The 17,013-nt window shown below is 43.1% G+C and overlaps 1 protein-coding gene across 7 annotated transcripts in view; it reads right to left on the bottom strand.

Annotated features, from left to right (window-relative positions):
• Window positions 1-17,013, bottom strand: part of PRKG1 (protein kinase cGMP-dependent 1) — a 529,166-nt gene that overhangs the window by 19,440 nt on the left and 492,713 nt on the right. For 4 of the 7 annotated variants that reach the window (XM_054205353.1, XM_054205352.1, XM_054205354.1 and 1 more), the window contains 2 exons: window positions 15,144-15,240; window positions 264-403 (listed from right to left, as the gene is read on the bottom strand). In XM_054205353.1, the coding sequence (XP_054061328.1) occupies window positions 264-403; window positions 15,144-15,240 (237 nt within the window). The other 3 variants (XM_054205361.1, XM_054205356.1, XM_054205360.1) reach the window with 3 other exon arrangements.

The following is a 17,013-nucleotide window of genomic DNA, read 5'->3' as shown; positions in this document are numbered from 1 at the left end:
CCCTCCCCATCTTTCCCATAGGCCCCCTTCAGATACTGGAAGGCCGCTATAAGGTGTCCCTGGAGCCTTCTCTTCTCCAGGCTGAACAACCCCAACTCTCTCAGCCTGTCCTCACAGCAGAGGTGCTCCAGCCCTCGGATCATCTTCACGGCCCTCTGGTTACAAGGGTTTTCTAGCAACGGATGGATGATCTCTGTGTGGTTTTATGTAACGCTGAGATGGGTTGGTCCCCCACAGCAGCGTGTAAGGCGGAGTGACGGTACCTCACGATGAAGTCCGAGTGCGCACTCTGCATGATCTGCTTCTCCGAGCGGATGTGCTCCTGCTGCCTCGTGTCCACGATGTGACGTTTCTTCAGTATTTTCATGGCAAACGTTTTTGATTCTTCGCTTTTCAGCTGGACCTTGAGTAAAGCAGACAAACGCGATGGTTAGAAGCGGGGCACATCCCCCCGCCAAGCTGTGACAGTCCAGCTGCATGGGAACCCACTAATCCCACCATCCTACTTTCAAATAATCCCACCACTTTACCTTCAAGTAACTCCTCTCACCTCTTCAGTCATCAGATTCACTTGGGTATGAACCACATTTCTAAATGCGTGGCCCATTGCTAAGTTGAAAAGCCATTTCTAAAACTCCATGTCTTTTAGGGAGAACCCAACCATCAGCGTTACTCTCCCATGGGAAGATGTTGCTAGCAAATGTACAGCTTTCACAAAGCCTTCTTCTACAGCTAGTAACAAATGCACCGGCTCTGGCAGGGAAATGCAGTCTTTGGATGTTTGTAGAGGATGAGCAGAGCTGGCTTTTCCACGGCACTGCTTGGTCACGTCTTTACTTTTAACCTTAAGCCTCAGCAACCTATTTTTAGCCTGATTTCCCGAGACGAGGTTGAAGGGAGTTGTTTGCTTTGCTTGCTGGTGTTACCCTGGTAACTTCTGAACCCTGAGCCATCCCCAGCCTGCCCTGAGGGACCGGTACCCACCCCAAAGACAGCTGGACCGCGGCCGTCCTTTGCATCTTGGCCATCCCCTCTTAGTCCCCACCAAATGAGAAAGGAACCTTGTCACTGACCTACCAGGCCTCTTAGTTTGCTAAATTCCCCCAGCAGCTGCTCACAATATTGCCAGTTAAATGTTTTTCCCCCTTTATAGTAAGAGGTGCCATTTGGCGACTTCTATTTTGGTTTTCTTGTAGGAATTTGGCTTCAGCCATGAAACAAGCAGCTTGTCTGTCGTCAAGCCCCATCAGAAATCCAGCTTGACTTTTAGGTTAGGAGACAACATTCATGTCATCGCAATTTATTGAATGTAATATCTATTTTTAGATTTTCTTGGTAACAGAAATGCAGGCTGATAGGAGACACGGCACCTTCCACACTTTCCCCCAGCTGCATACCATAACCTTGAACAGTTTCCTCTGTGTTTGCTTTGTTCATGTGATAGTTCAGGTCACAGGGAAAATGCAAGGAGGGATGGTATCCCCAGCATCTCCTCTTTGTTGCAAATCAAACTGCTACTCAGATGTCCACAAAGACACATACAGCTTAAGGAAATCAAACCCACAAGGCTGATTCTCAGCTGTCAAAGATACTCCCAATGCCATTACAAGTGATTCAGGAAGAAACCCTAATAAACGAGAATCCACCCATCTATGGCCGAAGTTCTCCTTGCAAGTTCTTTTGATTTATTAATGCTGTTTCAGTGGTTTCATCTACAACGGCCCAAAACACAGACATAATTGCCCATGTCACCACCACAAACCACCTCTGCTCACTGCCTGCCAGAAAAGAAGCTGCAGAACTTGACGGCACGTTGACACGGTTTAAGGTTTTAATAAAGACAGGAAAGATCCGAAGATGGGTTGAACTGCTTAAGATTACTCTCAGCTTTCTCGAAACACCAGTGGAGGAAAATTCTCAATTTTACCACCCTTTTGCTACTGCTTTCAGAGAAACACCTTGTTGCTCCACGGTCTCATGAGCAGGTTTGTACTCCCTGCTCTTGGTGCAATATTGGCGTGCTCAATTGTGTGTGTGTGTATGTATAAATACGTACATATATATATATATGTATGCATGTATTTATGTGTCTAGTTTAAAACCACTTGGGGTTTCAGTCCCCAGATTTGTGGCTTCTTATTTTCCCTGCAGCTGCAAGCATCTTGAAGTCCACATGGAACATCTCCTTTTCCAAAGGCACTATTCTGCATTTCACACTGAGACTCGTAATTATTATCTTTGCATGAAGCCTGTGCTTGTCGTTTAATCTTCAGGGAGACGGGGTACAAAGACCTAAACGATCCACATAAAATCAAAAAAAACATTTCATTTTGAATAAATGGCATATGGACTTCAGTTTAACTGTCTGAACTACGTTATTTGCTATTATCCCACCTAAATCAAACCAGGCTGTTTCGGGGGAGCAGGGAGAGGAGTGAGGTGACACACAGGGAAGGAAGACATGATGAAAGTTAAGGTAAAATCTGGGCTGAGCAGAATTTACCAAACCTTGCAAAAAAACCAACTAATTAATTAAGGTTTAGTATGACCAAGCGTATACTTCTGGAGAACTTAACCCTCTTGCTTTTGATGGTAATCCACATTGGTGGTTTCCCATCAGACCTGTCCACCGGGTGATGGATGAGCGCAATCAGCTGCCACACAAACTATTTCAAACAAAAGTCTGTCCAAATCCCTATTAGATATTATTAGATCAGATTTGTTTTCTTTCAGCCTGTGTTTTCTAAGGTTAGGTTGTCCACAGACAGATAATAATGAACAGCGGAACCAAAAGAGCAGCTCCAGTAGCAAATTTGAACATTTCTTGGTCAGTTTGGACATGAAACATTTAAAAAAGAAAAAAAAAGGTTATCTAGCACTCTAAACATACTTGAAACATAAATTCCTATTTTCCTAATGTTAATCTGTAATACACATCAGTGTTAAAAATAAACACAACCACCTGGTGGAGGCTCAGATGAATAAATTCCAGTATTTTATAATAAAGGGAATAATAAATGAATAAATCCCAATGTGACCCCTTATGTTATTATCATTTTAACACCATGGATTCTGACGACCTAATTTTTGTGTCTTTCATTACGAAGGCCATTTCTTTTATTGATTACTATTTTTTCCAGGGATGCCTGGGCACATGATGGAGAGTGTTGGGAAGTAACCTGCTTTCTTACACTTACCTGCACAGCTGCAAAATAAGTACAGGAAAGGAAATTACTATAAGGAAGCAGAAGGCAGTGGTTTTATTTGATGTTTGATGATGTTATCGCTGCCACAAATGTTTAAATATAAAACAATCAGGCGGCTACAATTAGCTAATGCAAGACTTTGACCTAATGCCACAGGAGAATTTAGATCCATTTTCCATTCCCAGTCCTGTCGTGCTTCGTAAAGCAGAGGATTTGTGAGAGTCTGAAAGCATGGGGAGGGGATTAATTTGCATTAAACGTGCTGACGTACCAAAACAAGCCGCTGAGGTACAAAATCTCAGGCTTACATTTCGGATCACCTGGTTGTCCACCTAGAAAATGAATCCTCCAAACTCATCCTCCCCTTCTTCAACACGCCTGAGCCCTCCCCTTGCTTTGGTGTTTCTGCCAAATGTGGCAACTGCGAGGACCATTTTTGTGATGTAAAGATGGGGAGCTCCAGGTCATTTCTGTTATTCTTACAAACAGTAATTTTTAATATTGAGCTCATGAAAGTTAATCGAAAAAACCCCGAGCTCTAATCCCAATCTCATTTTGAAAGTAGAAAAAAAATATCCAGGAGTTACCTGGACTTTGTATTTAAAAAAAAAAAGAAAAAAACGATTAACGTTGAGAAGATGTGAATGGGCTGCTGAGAACACCCTGTCCCTCAATTATAATGAGATAAATAGCCCATGGAGCCACAGAAGCCACAAGGATCTTGCCTCTCTGCTCAGGAGGAGGGGGGTATGTTGGGCAGGAAGCTCAGCCTCCCCAAGAAACCCACCAGAAAAATCTCCTAAATGCTTCAGAGAGGGAAAAGCCTGCAGTTTTGCAAAGGAGCCATCCTTGTTACAAAGCTCACCAGATCAGCTTTCACTCACTTGGAAGCAACATCTTATATTTCAAAGGCCCCCGGACTATTGATTTGGCGGAGACCTGCCGGAGCCTTGAGTTTCAATCGCTCTTCTCTGAGAGCAGCCGAGCCGCTAAGAGGATAGACACAGGGTAACAACCAATCTCCGTCTCTATTGTTTTTTTTGCAAGTTAAAAGAATTTCTGGTCCCTTCCCTCCTCCTTTTTTCACTCCTCTCCTTGCATTGACCTCACCCAGTCATTGCCCCTTCACCAGTGCCAAAATCTCCAAAATTCACAGAACCATTGAATGGTTTGGGTGGGAAGGGACCTTAAGGTTCATCCCGTTCCAGCCCCCCTGCCATGGGCAGAGACATCTCCCACTAAACCAGGTTGCTCAAAGCCCCATCCAAATTATCTCTCCTGGAGATTCAGTGCAGTGATGGTAGGAGCAAACATCAAGGCCACTGTAAGCGTCCACATTCAACGATAATATTAAAGTTGTGCATCTGCAGAAAGGCCTGCTGGCAGGAAAAAATTAGAAAGAAAATGTATAGCACCGAGTATAGCCCTTCCCTTTCTCCCCACCTTTGTACGCATGTTTCAGCTTTCCGTTTTATGTCCGTCTCATCATTGAGCTCTGGCCCATGGTCCATGGCTGCAATTCTGCCTCCAACTTCCACAAACTTAACCGCGAAGTGCAAAGCAGGCTGAACAGCAAATCTCTGCCAAGAGCAGACCCATACCATCCTTTCCAGTACAGTAACTCCCAAAACAGTGAATCCCAGTAAAGCTGTAGTTACTGCTGATGCTCTCCTGGTCGAACTCCCTCACAGTGAATCTGCTTGAGCTCTCGCCCTCTCTGTTACAAATTAACCTCTGGAGGAGGATACACGCCCTTTCAGTTGTGGGACAGGAATGTGTTTTCTCTCCAGAACACAACAAAATGCAATAGGGAGAGTAGTTAAATGAAATCCAAACACCAATTTAAAGCAGTGACGTGCAAAGCCAGAGAGAGACGAGGTAAAATTAATTAGATAAGGTCATTCTCCAGAATTCTGATTCAGGAAATGAACTGCATTCCAGCGACAAAAGTAACAGCAGAAATGTTTATAACTAAACGAGCCAATTGTAGAAGCAAAATAGAATAAGAAATAGTTGCTTTTATTTTGCATATATACGTATTTGCATAAGGAGATAAAATATACATTGGTTATATGTTTATATACATATCTAATCTAAACAGAATATAAAACATATATGCATTATTTTGCAAAATATTCTGGTCCAAGCACTGGGATGATGGGATATCACACACACATTTGGAGCCGCGGCTGCATCTTCAACCAGCAGGTACCAACCGGACAGGCCTACGCGGGAGGAGTCCGACTCCTCCACTTTTTAGCCCCTTCCTACTGCACGAGCTCACCATGATTGCCAACCTCATGAAGAAGCAGCTACTCCTGTCCTCCTCATGTGACACCCATCCAGACCTCTGAAGCAAGGAAGGCCCACAACATCAGGGTGGACAGAAGTTAGAATCGCAGAATTGTCTAGTTTGGAAGGGACCTTTCAGGTCATCAAGTCCAACCATCAAACCTAACTCTGACAAAAACCACCACTAAACCATGTCCCTCAGCACCACGTCTACCCGTCTTTTAAATATCTTCAGGGATGACGATTCCACCTTTTCCCTGGGCAGCCTGCTCCCATGTTTAATAACCCTTTTGGTGAAGAAATCTTTCCTAATATCCAATCTAAACCTCCCCTGGTGCAACTTGAGGCCGTTTCCTCTTGTCCTGTTACCTGTTACTTGGGAGAAGAGACTGACCCCCACCTCTCTACCCCCTCCTTTCAGGGAGCTGTAGAGAGCGAGAAGGTCTCCCCTCAGCATCCTTTTCTCCAGACTGAACACCCCCAGCTCCCTCAGCCGCTCCTCACAAGACTTGTGCTCCAGACCCCTCACCAGCTTCATTGCCCTTCTCAGACTTGCTCCAGAATCTCAACATCTTTCCTGTAGTGAAGGGCCCAAAGTTGTGGCAAGCAGCTTTCTTATGTGCTAGCCTCACAGTCAGCCACCCTCTCGCTGCGTGCCTTGTGGTCATGTGGGAAGGAAGCATTGTCCAGCCGGGGTCATGGCCTTTAGCTGTGCTTCAGCGTGATGCCCCATTCCCATGTCACCAGGTGGTTTTTTTGGCAGCCTGAGTCATCGTGACAAAGCTACCCCTGAGCGAACCCAAACAGATGGGTCACCATCTGAAAATACCTTCAAGGAGAAGTTCCCCTGAAGAGGACATGAGGACGTGGCCCGACATGAGGAACAGGCTTCGTTTCGATGCCAATAAACTGAGTTCACAGGACTACCTTTAACTTCTCAGCATTGAGAAAATAATGCTGCTTCAGTAAAGAAACTCTGAAAAGTCCATTAGGAAGGGGATGAAGATGTCTTGGTAGAAAGCGGAGCAGAAGAACGCTACAAGACTGAGACAAGACGCAAACGCAGGGGAGAAGAGGAAGAAAAAATATAAGAGGAAAAGGAGAGATGGAGAGGAGAAGGAGGAGAAGGACAAGAGAAAAAGAAATGATCCAAGCTTTCTTGCTTTTCCAAGTCCTTGTTTCGTTGGACCTCAGCTGACTTCTCCTGGGCTCCCCGTGCTTATATGAAAATGCTGGAAGTGCTCCAAAAGCGTTGCTTTGCTTTACAGTGTATAAACTTCTACAACTTCCAAAACACACAGTGTGCTGGAGGCCCGATTTTGTTTTTTTAACACAGCTATAACTCATCTACAAATAAATATGGTTTTACACCTTAGTGCTTTTTCAGACTTTCTGGGAAAATGGATATTGACAAGACAAAATCCAGACCTCGATGGAAAGCAGCGTAAGTGTGTGTATCTGTATGTTTCTTATCCTTCCTCTTTCTTTGCCTCTATTTACAATAAATCATATATGTGTTTTATAGATAGTCTGCAATGTGAGCAATTCCCCTGCAGCTCCAGGGAGAGCTGAACTGATACAATGCAAGCTGACCTTGAGAAACTGTAAACGTTAATAAATATTTACCAGAATGTAGAACAATCCCCCAAAGAAGGATTTATTTTCAGTGACGACTAGCGAGGTGCCTGAACCTTGCCATGCCTAGCCTGAGGAGATGCTATTTTGAAGGCATCTATCTCATTCACGCCCAGTCATCTCCTATTCATGCACGGTCTCCTTCTAGGAGAAGACAGCAAAGAACAACTGACTTTCTGAATTCCCATTTACTGCAGATGTTGTGCCTGCGGGTTACAGCTCTTGCATGGCTGTGGGTATTCTAAGAAGCCCTACGATTGTGTTTTTTTTTTCTCCAAGGAGCTGCTACAGCTAATATTTGCCACTGTGGTACCCTGTGCAGACCCCTGAAGCCACGGAAGATCAACAGACCCAAGGGCACGAAAGCAGAGCTGAACACATATTTATATTTATAGTTTATCCTTCATCTTGGCAGCTACGTAGAGGTTACAACTGGCACAGTGTTTGCCACTCAAAAATCTACAGATTTCTTCTCACTGATACAATGGAGGTATTTGAACATGAACTTCCAGAGCATCTAGACACCACACTCACAAAAACCTGGCTGAGGAGCCTTTTCTGCTGATCTTCAAGGGAGCTGGGTGGGCTCCCAGCTAAATGGGAACACACAGGCAGCAGAGATTGCGCAAGTGAAAAATATTTCGTTTACTCTGGCGATGTGGCTTTTTCCTAAACATGCAGTTAACGGTGAGCTTTTAGGAGCTGGATAGAAGCTCCTCCTGAACTTCTGTGTCCACACACAAGTTTCTCGTTGCTTATGTCTCCTATTGAACTCCCCATGCGGGGCACAGCAATACCTCTGTAACAGTAAAGATATTTTTCCAAGGGACTTTTGTTAGCTGTGCATTTTGCTATATGTGCATTATTTGGAGCTAGAAATCTGTGCTCTCATGAAACCTAAATATCTTTGCATCACGTTAAATAATAACCGACTCAACCGCAGCGCTTGGGAACTGAAGGGCCAATGCTTTTGCTCGCTGGGCATGCCCAAGGTCCTTTATTTTCTGCTGTTTCCCAGCTAGATGCATTCAGACCAACAAAAATAGCAGCAGCTGTTGCCGAGCGCAGCGCTTGCGAGCTGAGCTCTCCTAATCCCAACAGCTGACCTGCTGCACGAACAAAGTGGCGGCTCCGCAAACGAGTCCAGCGCACTTTTTGTACTAAATGTATTTATGGTCTTCCCGTATGAAACAGTTTTCCCCGTAAGAATATTCCTTGCCTTACAACTCGCTTTCTTCCCAGCATTTCTTTTCATTAGGGAAGCGAGGGAAAATCTTGCTCGTATTTCTGCCTCGAAGCCTACCGTGGTGCTCAGTATTGCAGACCTCTCCGTTAGGGTTTTGAAGGTACATTGCCCATCTCCTCAAGGCTCTCCTGACCTAAGGCTTAGAGAGAAATCGTAGTTTGCGTATCTAAATTATAAGGAGGCTCCATGGTGCTTCTCACTACATCCTTTCCACCTCATGCTCAACATCAGGTTAATTTTCGGTTAGCTGCACGCTGTGTGCGAACAGGCACGGCGACCGGACTGGGTTGGACTGGAAAATAAGTCAAGACTTAAAAAAAAAAGATCTGAGATGGAAAGAAAAATCACGGAGTAAAAATTAAGTCTTTAGGACATCATTTTTGAAGGATGGATCAAGAATTAATTACAAGTGGGCAGCAGGGTAGAAACTGTCCATGACAGTGATCTTATTTTCTTTGAAAAAGTCTGGGTTCAACTGGTTGGGAAAGCACTAAATATTGTAAAACAGTCTGAGCGCTATGGGACTCTACAGGAAAATAAATTGCACAATTACACTCTGAATACACCAAAGTATACACTAAAAAACGCACGGGCCTTAGAAAACCTCAGCTATTTAACAATTACAGTTACTTAATCAAATACTCAACTGTGCTAAAAACCTCTAATTCTGTTTCAATCCCTCTACTGAAAATTGAAATTCAATGCTTGACAACATGCACAACTAAGTTTTTTGTAAGCGAGGGCTTTGGGAAATGTATTAAAATTTGTGTCTTTCTATAAAGCCCAGAGGTAAATATTATTTTTCAAAAATGTCTAGAAGGGAAAGGCTAAAAAAGCAGTGAGGAATGTAAACTGTTTCATGCATAAAATCATTCCAATAAAAAGTAAACAGCAGAAGAAGGGTTATATAGCTAAAATATGCTAAACCAAATGGAAAAACTCACTAGTGTGGTTTCTTGAAAATATCAGATGGACCTAAACTCTCCAACCCCACACATGAGCCGGCCCCACTCCTGAGTTTGGCTTTATCCACAATATAACACTTATTTTTATGCCTTATTCCTGCCTCCAACCGGAGCTGGAGCCTCTGGCTCAACAGCTCATATCCTGATCCGGCCTCTGACAATATTTGATGGGCTACAAACGGCATCTCATCTTTCCAAACTGTGACGACATCCTTTCCATTAGCAGACAAGCCCCAAGAATATGTTTCCATCTACAAAGGATGGATTTAATTCCACCAGGGATTAAAAATCAAAGGAAAAATAATAAAAAAAAATAGCTCTGCAGTGGTCCAGCCACATCTGATGGCACCATTAAAATTAAGCATCCTGCATATAGTTAAGAAGGGATGGAAAAAAAAGGACCAAATGTTTATAACCAGTATTTTGCTCAGCTCCGTAGCAGTTGTTTCCTTGTCAAATGCAAGTTGGATTTACTCAGGTACCCAATCTTCAAACCCCTCACATCTCAATTTCCTCACCTTGATGGCACCCAAAATACCCATTCTTTCAAAAGGAAAGCGGCCAAAGGATCCCTGACAATTAAAAATAAAAATTAAGAGATATCAAAGAGGAGATTGAGCTTTCTAATAAAAAGCTTCATAATAGCTGGAACAAAATGATAGCTACGCAATTGGAAATTTCCACTAATAAATATCTGAATTATGCATCTGTCAAGTCTATTGAAAGACAATTACGGCAGTTTTTCCTCGCCATCTAATTAATTCACTAATGGTTTTGTTTACAAAATGGGCTCGAGGCTATAATAAATTTGATTGCACTTCATAATCTGTGGCCAGATTTCTCTTAAAACATGAATAAAAATGAAAAATGCCATACTGTCCATTTAAAAACGGTCTCGTACAGCCCCAGTCAAATGTGGCTGAAACTAAGGCTTAGTTTTTATGCGTGTCTTTATTAATCTCCATATTGTAAAGGAGTTTAGCTTTTATTGGCCACCATCAAGCCAAAAGGACTTTAAGGGGGGGTCTGTCTAGTATATGGCACCATAAAACACCTTCATTAGTGGCTTGGATTATGAAATAAGAAGAATTTTATTAACTTTGCATCTGTTAAAATCAAGCCAGGGAGGGCTGGGAGCACTTTTGAGAAGAGCAAGGGAATTCAAACTAAATTTTACAAACAGAAGCGATGACTTGAAATAAAAGGGACACAATTTAGAAGTGGCAAAGTGCCCCTCGTTGTTTGGCTCCACCTGAGCAGAGGAAGGTCCAGGTTGGACTAACACATCTGGTTTGGGCATCTCTCCAAAGAGGTGAGAGCCAGCTGAAGAGGGAGGAAGAAGATGGACCACGGGCCTGGAATTAATGAAATCAGTGTAAAGGTCAAACAAAGGCCATTTATGCTTTTAAAGAGAAGAGTTCTTCAGGTTCACATGACAAAGGTCTTCAAATCAATACAACCTGACCTCAAGGGTTCTATGTATTTGTACTTCAAGACTACTATAGGCTACAGCAGGGAGAGGTTAAATATTAGGAAAACCCTTCCTGCAGCGAGGAACAGGTAAGCAGTGGAATAAATTGCCTTGGGAACCTCCTTCCCTAACGACTTCAACAACAAATTAGGGAAAACCGGTCAGAACTGGTTAGGTCTATTTGACTCTGCCTTGGTGACGATCTCTTCAGGTCCCTTCCAGCCTGAGGTTTAATGACCATGTGGTTGAAATATGTGCTCTAAGTGCCACCGACTTCCGCAAAACTGCTGAATGTTAAAACATATAATTAAATGTTTTGTCAAGTCAGGGATAAAGACTGAGACTGTCCTTAACCCGCCTATTGCCTGCTGCCTTTAGGACGTCCCGAGCCATATGCTGCCCGTAGGAGTGCAGAAGGCACCGCTCCCTCCAAGCTTGCGAACGCGCAGCGACGGTGGGTAAGTCTATAGGATTTCACTGGCGTATCTGTCCTGATAACCGAACAAAGATGTAGCTGAAACCAAGCCTCAATCAAGCTTGGGATGCGGTGTGGAGAAAATAGATTATTTTTGCAATTTTATGACAACCGGAGTTATTTAAAATCTTCTCTTTCCTCCATTGCTGATTGATTGTTGGAAGCGACAACTTTGCAAATCAACACAACAAAAGGGCACGTGTTCAGGTGTGGACCTGATTTTCAGTCTACCTGTGCTCAGCCATCACCTACATGAACTGATTTCACAGCAAGAATTACTCTAATCCCATCTGTTCAGATACTCCAATACATTTATTTAAGAGCTGTCTGAAATAATCTTGATTTAAATTCAAAATAGCTGACCTGTGGCAGATGATTAGAAACACAGGACTTACTTAAACTAAAAGGAAATTAAAGAACAAAGACAAGGTCAACAAAGTTCAGGAGAGACGATTTATGAAGGCTGAGGACACCTGACCTACACATTTCCATCCTCTGCAAAGCGGTGCTTGCTGGGACATGAACCTGAGATGACATTCCTTATTCCAACGTATTACTGCGGCACCTGGATCCCAACACAGAAGATGCTCAACTGACAGAGTTGAGCTATGAGTTGAACCGACATAGTTCTCAACTGAGAAGCTGAGTTATAAAAAATAGGGGATGCCATCTGTTAATCCGTGCTATTAAAACCCAAGAAGTCACTCTGACTGTTTTCTTTCCGCCCTGCTAAGGGAGGTGTCCACCAGCTGGGAGAGACGTGTCCTGGAGCAGCTTGCATCTACTTGGCAGCACCCTGACACACGGGAAGGTTGTCCTCGGAATGTGGCACTGCCGGCTCTGGGCAGACTGTGGTCTCTCCAACCCGCCTGTTTGCTTTTCAAACATTGAGGATCACACAGGTTCTGCTGTACGCCAACAAAAGCCTTTATTTGCTCTTGTACCAGTGGCAGAGCTGGTCCCCGTCTAAAGGAGCACAGCCCCTACTCAGCTGGTTTCTCCATGCCAGAGAAGCCTGGATAAAAGCTAATTACACAGTCCGGTTGGGGATGAAGAAGACAACCAGCATCCATAAGGACAAGACGCGTTGCAAAAGACACCAAGTAGCCATTAAAAACCAGAGAAAACAATGTACGATGCCAATGCAAACCCGAAATGTCTCTTGACATACAAAAAAAAAAACTAGAAAAGCAAGGCAAAAAGATATTTCCACAGGTAATCGCTGTAGGATTGAAAATAATTTAAATTTTAGGCTGTCTTGCCTAAAAGCCATGTACTTGTGTACAAAAGCATTGAAGGGGTGACCTCTCCAAACAGCCGGCATTCACAGCAGCATCTGGAAAACCAGGCTATATTGACACAAACCACAAATGGAAATTAAAACGCAGGCCAACGGGAGTGTTATTCTTCCTTGGCCAGCAAGACCCAAACTGAGCCTGAGACACTCCAGTTTCCAACCAGTTGCCCTCTTGAAGGGTATGGAGATGCCCTGGGGGGGCTCGCCCACAGTGGCGGAGGTCAAGCTATGAAAAAAAACCCCTTCCTTGCAATGTATTTTATTTATGTGATCTGTTTTACTCTTGGAAAGCGCAAAAATGCGAATGTTTTCCAAGAACAAACTCCAATGCTGCTGTGCACTAGCAGGCTATTGTAACACACTCAGGCAATAAAAGAGTCAATTCCTCCAATACATTGTGCATTAGCTCATTTTTTAGCCTTCAATTCTAAAACATATTTTTCATGGAGACAATAGAAGGCAAGAGGCAGCAATCCTAGGCTCAGTTTTGACATAAAGAGTATTTTCTTGTTTTAATAACAAAATTTCCCTCGGTGATAAAGAAAAATAATAAAATCTGGAGTGTTGAGCTAAACTTTTAAATATCTTTTATCCTTTTGTGAGCTCTCAGTATTAATTGAGAACTACAGAAAATGACCTTAACCAGCTTAGAAGAGCAGGGGCAGTGTGTTAAACCCACCCCTGAAGGAAACCCCTACAAGGCGATGAAAATGTTTCTCCTGTCAGAAACCTTCTGCAGGCTGCCGAAGGGGCAGCAGGGCTTCTTGGAAGCTTCTGAGATTTGGACGTCTCCTAAGAATTAACTGTCTCTACCTGACTATGATCTGATATGTTGAAGTGACAGAGAATGTCCATTCCTGCTCTTCCTCACACCTGGCCAAGCATCACGCCTTGCTATTTCAAGATGTCAACATCTTAAAGCTTCCAAATTAACTATGTAAGCAGCCAGAACTAGTGGACTGACCCACGGACATCAATGACAGTCCAATTTCTTTTCATAATTTGTGGTTTGAGGGTCTCATAAACAACCCCTCATGAAGACAAACCCATGCACCTTCCCAGGAACATCTTGATGTTTTCAGAGCTTGACAGCACATGTCAAAAAAGCCTTAAAAATGAAAACAGACCTCACAAACTCCTTCACAAGATTCAAAACAAGCCCCAAACTGGTGAGCCCTTCACTAGAGATCACCTCAGGCGCAGAAGCCAGCGGTGATGTTAATTTAGGAGACAAATCTCCTGCACTTTATGCTGTTGTCAACAGAGGGGAAAGGGCCTTCAAAGGTAAGTTCAGCGCAACCCAAATTAAACTCCTGCTCTAAAGCATCCTCCACAGCAGATGACTATAGAAGGAGTGGGGTAAGGGCAGCCTTCCCAGGCTACGCATGAACTCTCATGACTCTCTTCCAAAACAACAGTTGCTAATATAAAATAAATAAATAAATAGAAAACCAAAACCAAACCCCAGGAAGGGAGCAGCATTCTCATGGATGTGCTCTCCTCCGCACCATTTTACATACATCCAAACAGGATAAGTTCAGAAATAAATCATGTGGAAGAGCGAGTCGTGCTTTTAACACAGAATTTACCTGCTATGTCACAAATAATTACTGAAACACTTCATTTTGCCCGTTTTCCAGTTCCCGGCACTGTGGGCGTGTTTGGCTCCCACGGGGTTACAGAGCGGGGATTTCCCCAAAGGTTCATGATGGCAGCAGTAACTCCATTCCCTTTTCTGCCCCTAACTTACAGGAGTTCCTAACATACTGTACTGGTGTCTGGTATCAGAAACTCCTCCGTGGTCAGCACCGTGATGTAAACTAAGCTCCCTTTTTCTATTATAAGTTTTTGTATTTACATGATATTACAGACGGGTCATGCAACGGCTGCCCTCTCAGTCTCCTCCTGCTCAGGCTTTGTTTTAATAAAGACTGCAGAGCTCTAAATCCAAGCAGAGCAAAAAGCAAGCTCAGGTTTTGTCCTTTCTCTAAAATTCTGCAAAAAGAGTTTTCTGTAAAGTGTTGCCATAGTTCGAACACTGAATCTACAGCTTTTGTGATATAACCAAGTAGGTCTATCTCTAGACCTGAATTAGGAACTGCTTAGAGGAGACATCGTGCTGTTACTCCTGTTTTGGTTAAGAAAGATTTCAGGTTGCTCTTTCAATCTTAGCACCCAACGGCCACACGACTCTTCAGGTTGTTTGGAAAAGGCAATCAATTCCATAAAAATAGGACCACCTGGAGAGAGAAGACACATGCTCCTCTCTCAACCTACTACATAAATTCTTCTTGGTTACTGCAAAGGCTGGACTCAATGATCTTAAAGGTCTTTTCCAACCTAAATGATTCTATGGTTCTAAAGTGTTTATTCGTATGGTTTTTTTTAACAGGAAACAGAATTCAGCTTTCTTCAACCATTAGAAACTACATAATCTTATCACATAATTTTCTCCCAGTTATTCGGGTGTAACAACAAAGAAAAATTAAAAGACTCATAACACAGTATTTATGCTTAGGACATCACGCAAACTTCAAAGAAGAAAAGTTTACCTACCAGCTCAACTCGTCCAAACCCTCCGACTCCAAGGGTGTCAATGATGTTGAAATCAGACAGTTTCAGGTTGGCGAAGAAGGCAGCTTCGGCTTCGTATCTGGATTTTTTTATGCGAAAAAATGGAAATTTCTTAGAGGTGCAAACATGAGTACTGTGCAATACCGTACCCGAATGGCATGAGCGTGGAACAGCCTTTACCTGCTTAATTTCCATCTTATCTCTTACAGTTTGATTTTATTCACACTCATCGTTTTGCTGGTCCCAATTATAGCATTGCTCCAACGCGCACAGTTTTCCAAGTGAGAAAAGCAAACGTACCCACTGCATGCCTACAATGCAAATGTCTGGTACTGCAATTCAGCTCCAGCTACCCAGCAAACACTACATTTTGACATTTTCTATTGATCTTCTCGTGGGTGGTTTTTTTTTTTGGTGTCTTTAAGTATTTTTGGAAGATAAAGTCTCTCATAGGAGTTTCTCTTATCCACAGGCTGGCAGTAGTTTCTATAAACGTTTATTGAAAGTGGCAAGATCATTAAGGTCCCTGGAGAGAAATCACAGCCAGGTTTTATGAAATCAGATCCAATAAGCTGTGGGCTGGTGTGCAAATGCCTGAAATGAATGACTTCAGTCACATATCAACATTCCTATAAGAATATCTTCACTTCTTCTCCTCCTATAAACTCACTTGGAGTAGATGTCCCAGCCCAGGAGGTCCGAAAATCCAGATGCTCTCTCTTTAGCCCATGTCCAACTGGCTCGCAACACAAGCTCACCAAGCCCTTGACTAAGGAAGCATGCAAATCGAACACATGCAAGCCTGCCAAAATAAGCTTCCCATGACTATCCTCATGAATATGATTCCTCTAAAATAGCTCCTTGTCAAGGTTTATGCTATTTTTAGAAAGGCTCGGAGCTGGGGGGGGGGTGGGAAATGGATGAACGGGATCCACCCACTCAATAAAGTTTGACATTCAGCTGCCAGAGAAGTCCCCGTGCATGTACAACCTTTGGCCGCTGGTGACACAGACTTGTATGGGAAAAGAGAGCGTTGACGGGATTATGGAGAAAGGTATGGAGGGTGGGAAGGGGGAGGTGGCTTGGTTTTCAGTACTTCATTTTAGCCATAATATCTTGCAATTAACAGATAGACCATAATCCGCTATTTCACCTGGATGCTTCATTTGTGCATGATAACACTAGCACAAAGATAAAACACCATGTTATCCGTGATCATATATATGTATCCACCTGTCTATCTTTTTAACGTACCTTGTCTGTCACGCCTGTCTCTAATTCAATAATGGGATGGAATCGATTTACTGACTTATTCCCTTCAAACCACCTTCTTTACTCTATTTAAAACTGCAATGACATTGGGAGAGAAAGAGCAAAAAAAAAATAAATTTAAAGTTAAAAGGGAAAAATAAAAAGAGGTGTCAAGAAATGTGAAAGGTCACATCAGCAAGCCCCAAATCCAATGCAATAAAGCGCAATTTTATCTTGGGGGTGCTGTCGACAAATTACTTAAGCTCTGCTTTGTTATTTATACTGTCACCAGATCCTCTCGGTGACCTTGCTCCTGTGGCCACAGCAGCCTGATGCATCCGATTTTGGAAACCAATCAGTTCCGAGCCTGCTCTGAACTTGGGATAACCTTGTGTGACACAGCTGCTGATCGATCGCTTTATACTCCTCATGAGGTGCATACTAAACCCGTCGCTAAAAAACCTTCACTAAAGGAAAGACATATTTATACATTCCCTTCTAAATCACAGCAGACACATCATTGTAGGGGTGACAGAGCAATAAGATGGCTCTGCTTTTCATGATAAATGTATAGACAGCGTATGAGTTATCTTTCACTTTC

This window comes from Rissa tridactyla, chromosome 6, assembly GCF_028500815.1.
Source record: "Rissa tridactyla isolate bRisTri1 chromosome 6, bRisTri1.patW.cur.20221130, whole genome shotgun sequence".
Classification (NCBI taxonomy): Eukaryota; Metazoa; Chordata; class Aves; order Charadriiformes; family Laridae; genus Rissa; species Rissa tridactyla.
Note: the sequence above shows the minus strand (reverse complement) of the source record. Positions and strands in the feature narration are given on the sequence as shown.